Genomic DNA, 3,549 nt, shown 5'->3' with positions numbered 1-3,549 from the left:
AATTGCGAACATCAAAGCACATCTATGACTGCATTCCGTTCCGGCAAGGGACCGGAATGTTAGAGATAGGCACATTATCTTAGATTTTTTCCCTCCATTTTATTAGGTCTTTCTAATAAACTATAATAAAATTGGACACACACATACAAGTAGTACTGGTACATTTGAAAATCAACAAAGTTAAAAGCAGATGCTAATGAAGATAAAATAGATGATAAGATACTATTGTAGTTTACCAGATTTGAGTCATTTACTTAACAATAAATTTTAGAATAAATCTCAAAGGTTCACTAATAAATAGTGGGGGAATAAATCTTAAAGGTCCAGTCATGAATTTTACCAGGTTTGCTCGTTGAGTCATTGTAGCCCAAACGATGTTTGGGCCTGTCCTCTAAACTTCCTCATTGCCATGCCGGCCCACTCAGGTACACCCCCTCGCCCCCTCGGCTTCTCCTCGCACGGACACCACCGAGACGCGACGGACCTCGTGCAGGTAACCCGTAACCCTAGCCGGCGGCCGGCAGAACGCCTACACGATGCATTTTTTCAAGATACTAGAACATAAGGCGCCCTTGCGGGCGCCCTACAATTTTATGAAATACTCCTGCACCATTACTTGGCTAATATGTACCACAAAGTTAAGGCTTAGATGCGCTCCTTCAACAATCACATATCCTTTCTGTTCTTCCTAGGATGTAATTAACATGTCCAGGATGCGCCTTGTACCTTTCTACTGTCATTTGTTTGTTGCCAATAAATTCAGCTCTAGGAGGTAATTCTGAAGATCCATGCTGAGATTTGTTATCCGAAGTCACATCTTTGTCTCCACTGGTATTTGGATGAGAAACAACTGAGGTGTTACTTAATTTTATGACAGTTGATGTGAGTCTCAACGAGTACTTAAATTTTGGATACCTTCGGGCACTGACTGATAATCAGCTGCTTTGTTGCTCGTGAAGATGATGAACATGGCAGTGACTCCAGGGGGAACATATCCCTGCAACTGCAAGTGCCATAGTCAAAACAGGATTGAAGCTTTGCTAACCTTTTCCTGTAACAGTTATCAATGTAGTTGTCATACTCAACATTGCAAAGGGCGCAATAGAATTTCCAGTGCAGTGATAATTAATACAAAGTTGAACATAATTACCTCATCAACTTCTGATCTAAGAGAAAGATATTTGGCAGCAATGATGTGCCAACACCGGTCACAACGATAGTTGTCAAGATGCTCCACCACAGTGAAGTACTTTAGGCAATCCACCAAGCTACACCCACTGGTCTAGTGTCATGACATAGGATAAATGTAACAAACAAAAATACCATTAATGAGCATAAAATGGACAGCGAATGAATATTTTTAAAAAAAAACTTGAATCATCCAAGGAAATTTAGGAAGGTTGACGCGGATATACAATATCTCCATTTGCATTAAGGACTGGCAAAAGAGGCAAGCAGTGGAAATTCTCGAAGTCCAATGACAGCTGTGAGATATGTAACAAGGGAGAACATTAAAATTAACAAAACAGGAGTATTTTAAGCTAACTGTCAAAATGCGCAAAATAACTGATTGGCAATATGAAAATAGCATCACTTGTTGTTGGCTAAATTACTTCCATAATAATAATTCTTTAATTTTACCACGGCTAGGAAAGGTAGGGGCATGCACTGGACATCGTGTCAATATCTATGTATCCAGTGGTATATCCGGAACCAAATGCATTCATATATGAAAGACAACAGTAGGTTACTTTTTTATAAGCCACAGTTCAACAGTGACAGAATAAGAAGCATAGGAAATTAGGAATCTACCACAGAAGAACAGTTTCTGCAAGACAATATGCTGCCAACTGTCCCATCAAAGGGGCCAAATAGGTTTTGTTTCCACCGCTTGCATTCAGGCAGGTTACCTTCCCTTTGCTTGTATACTTTGGAGTCAGAAAGGGTGATGTCTGCCAGAGAACTCCTATGTGGTACATAACAATGGGCAAATTCATCCCTCAATGAGATCAGAAGATGGAGAAAAGCTTCTGAAGCATCCTATAAGGAAAATTAGTTCTTATGATGACTGCACATCTAATGCAATACTAAAAAATGAAAACAAGATAGAGAAGTAAATATTATACCTGTTGTCTGGTCAGATTGAAGTGACCAACATTCAAACTCAAAGCATGCATTACTCCATGTGGATTCAACATAGTCCTTTCATCTCGAACTATGCTTAAGTCTGCGACATGCAAAGCTCAAGTACAATAATAACAATTTGTGAGCATGTAACAAAAAAGCATTTATAATCAAATGGTGGACACCAAGAATAGAGTGCCATGCAGTTATATTTTGCAGGACATAACCAATGTCAGAAGAATAAAGCGAAAAAGATAAAAAGAAGTCCCATTCAGTGGTTTTATATAGAAGCAAGAACAGATTATGTGGAGCAAAGAATCCAAGCAATGCAAATAACAAGGACCTATCAATTCCCAAGAAAATCGGAGCATAGGAGAAAACACTGTCAAAAAATTTATAGGTTGCATGGATTCCACCACCGGTGAATGCATTATGTTGCATATGCAGCTGAGGACCCCACATATTTCAGTGCTTTGGCATTGTATGGTTGTCAATGTACCGAAGCTTATAGAGTCAGATGGTTCAAGTTACATAGTACATTTAATAATCCTTATGTCTCTCAATAGTGTAACGAATTAGGAAACACATTATATAATCCATCGTATAAACAAAAATCATTTCAGTATTTATTGAAGACGCCATATCTATACATTATAGTGTAAATTACAAGTTTTTGAGGTAAGTCATGTACATTCAACTATGTGCTTTTGTAGGGCAACACAAACTACTGCATCATATAGCCCAAATGTCGGTTTCACAACAAGTCATTACTTACAAAAACGGTGGAAAAATTCTCGCCTGATCAAACACACAGTTTGCATATTAACACTTTAGCAGCAAAATGACTTGTCGTCTTGCCCTTGTGACAAAACATAAGAATCAGAAACTCTGAGATGAATCATCGTGCCATAAACCTAAAAAAACCAATGAACCAATGAAACAGACATAGTATATTACAACCCATACGGTGGATGTAATAACAGAAATTCTTTTAGGTTCCTTTTGTTTTTGTTCTTTCTCTCAGGGAGCAAACCTCCCAGATAAACCAAGCGACAATGAGGAACTAAAATCGGCACCATACACGAATGATTAGATCCCACAGTGCAACTGGTTGTCTGCATGCACCCTAGGTCAGGTGATATACTTCGAAGGTAACCTAAAACCGAGACCACTGTCTATCTATCCATTTATTAGGTATTTCCTCATTTAGTGTTTTTGTAATAAAAAACTAACATGCTGAGCTCAGATGCTCTGTTTTTCCTCTGCATATATGTAAAACATGCTTGTGTCCTCCTCTTGTCTGAGGGGGGTGATCGGTTACTATTGGGGGTTATTTCTATTCACTGAGAGCTCAAGCATTGCAATGTATTTTGTGTTGATAGACGTCTTTACTTCAGTATAAAATAACCCTGACCTCACCGGGAT

At 38.6% G+C, this 3,549-nt stretch overlaps 1 protein-coding gene across 2 annotated transcripts; it reads right to left on the bottom strand.

The window, feature by feature from the left end:
* Positions 1 to 316: 316 nt before the first annotated feature.
* On the bottom strand, positions 317 to 2,111 carry LOC103633186 (ubiquitin carboxyl-terminal hydrolase 27). Of its 2 annotated transcripts, none has more exons than XR_002749369.2 (4): positions 1,813 to 2,111; positions 1,416 to 1,484; positions 1,151 to 1,282; positions 317 to 1,051 (listed from the first exon to the last, which is right to left on the bottom strand). XR_002749369.2 is itself a non-coding variant. In XM_023301191.2 (4 exons), the coding sequence occupies exons 1-4, from the start codon at positions 1,995 to 1,997 to the stop codon at positions 1,019 to 1,021; spliced, it is 321 nt and encodes a 106-aa protein (XP_023156959.1). In that variant the 5' UTR covers positions 1,998 to 2,111; the 3' UTR covers positions 891 to 1,018. The 2 variants fall into 2 exon arrangements, 1 of the variants encoding a protein (XP_023156959.1); XM_023301191.2 differs by having other exon boundaries at positions 891 to 1,051; positions 1,911 to 2,111.
* Positions 2,112 to 3,549: the final 1,438 nt, after the last annotated feature.

The sequence above is a fragment of the Zea mays genome, chromosome 1, assembly GCF_902167145.1.
Source record: "Zea mays cultivar B73 chromosome 1, Zm-B73-REFERENCE-NAM-5.0, whole genome shotgun sequence".
In the NCBI taxonomy this organism is placed as follows: Eukaryota; Viridiplantae; Streptophyta; class Magnoliopsida; order Poales; family Poaceae; genus Zea; species Zea mays.
This window is presented reverse-complemented; position numbering and strand designations above follow the sequence as displayed.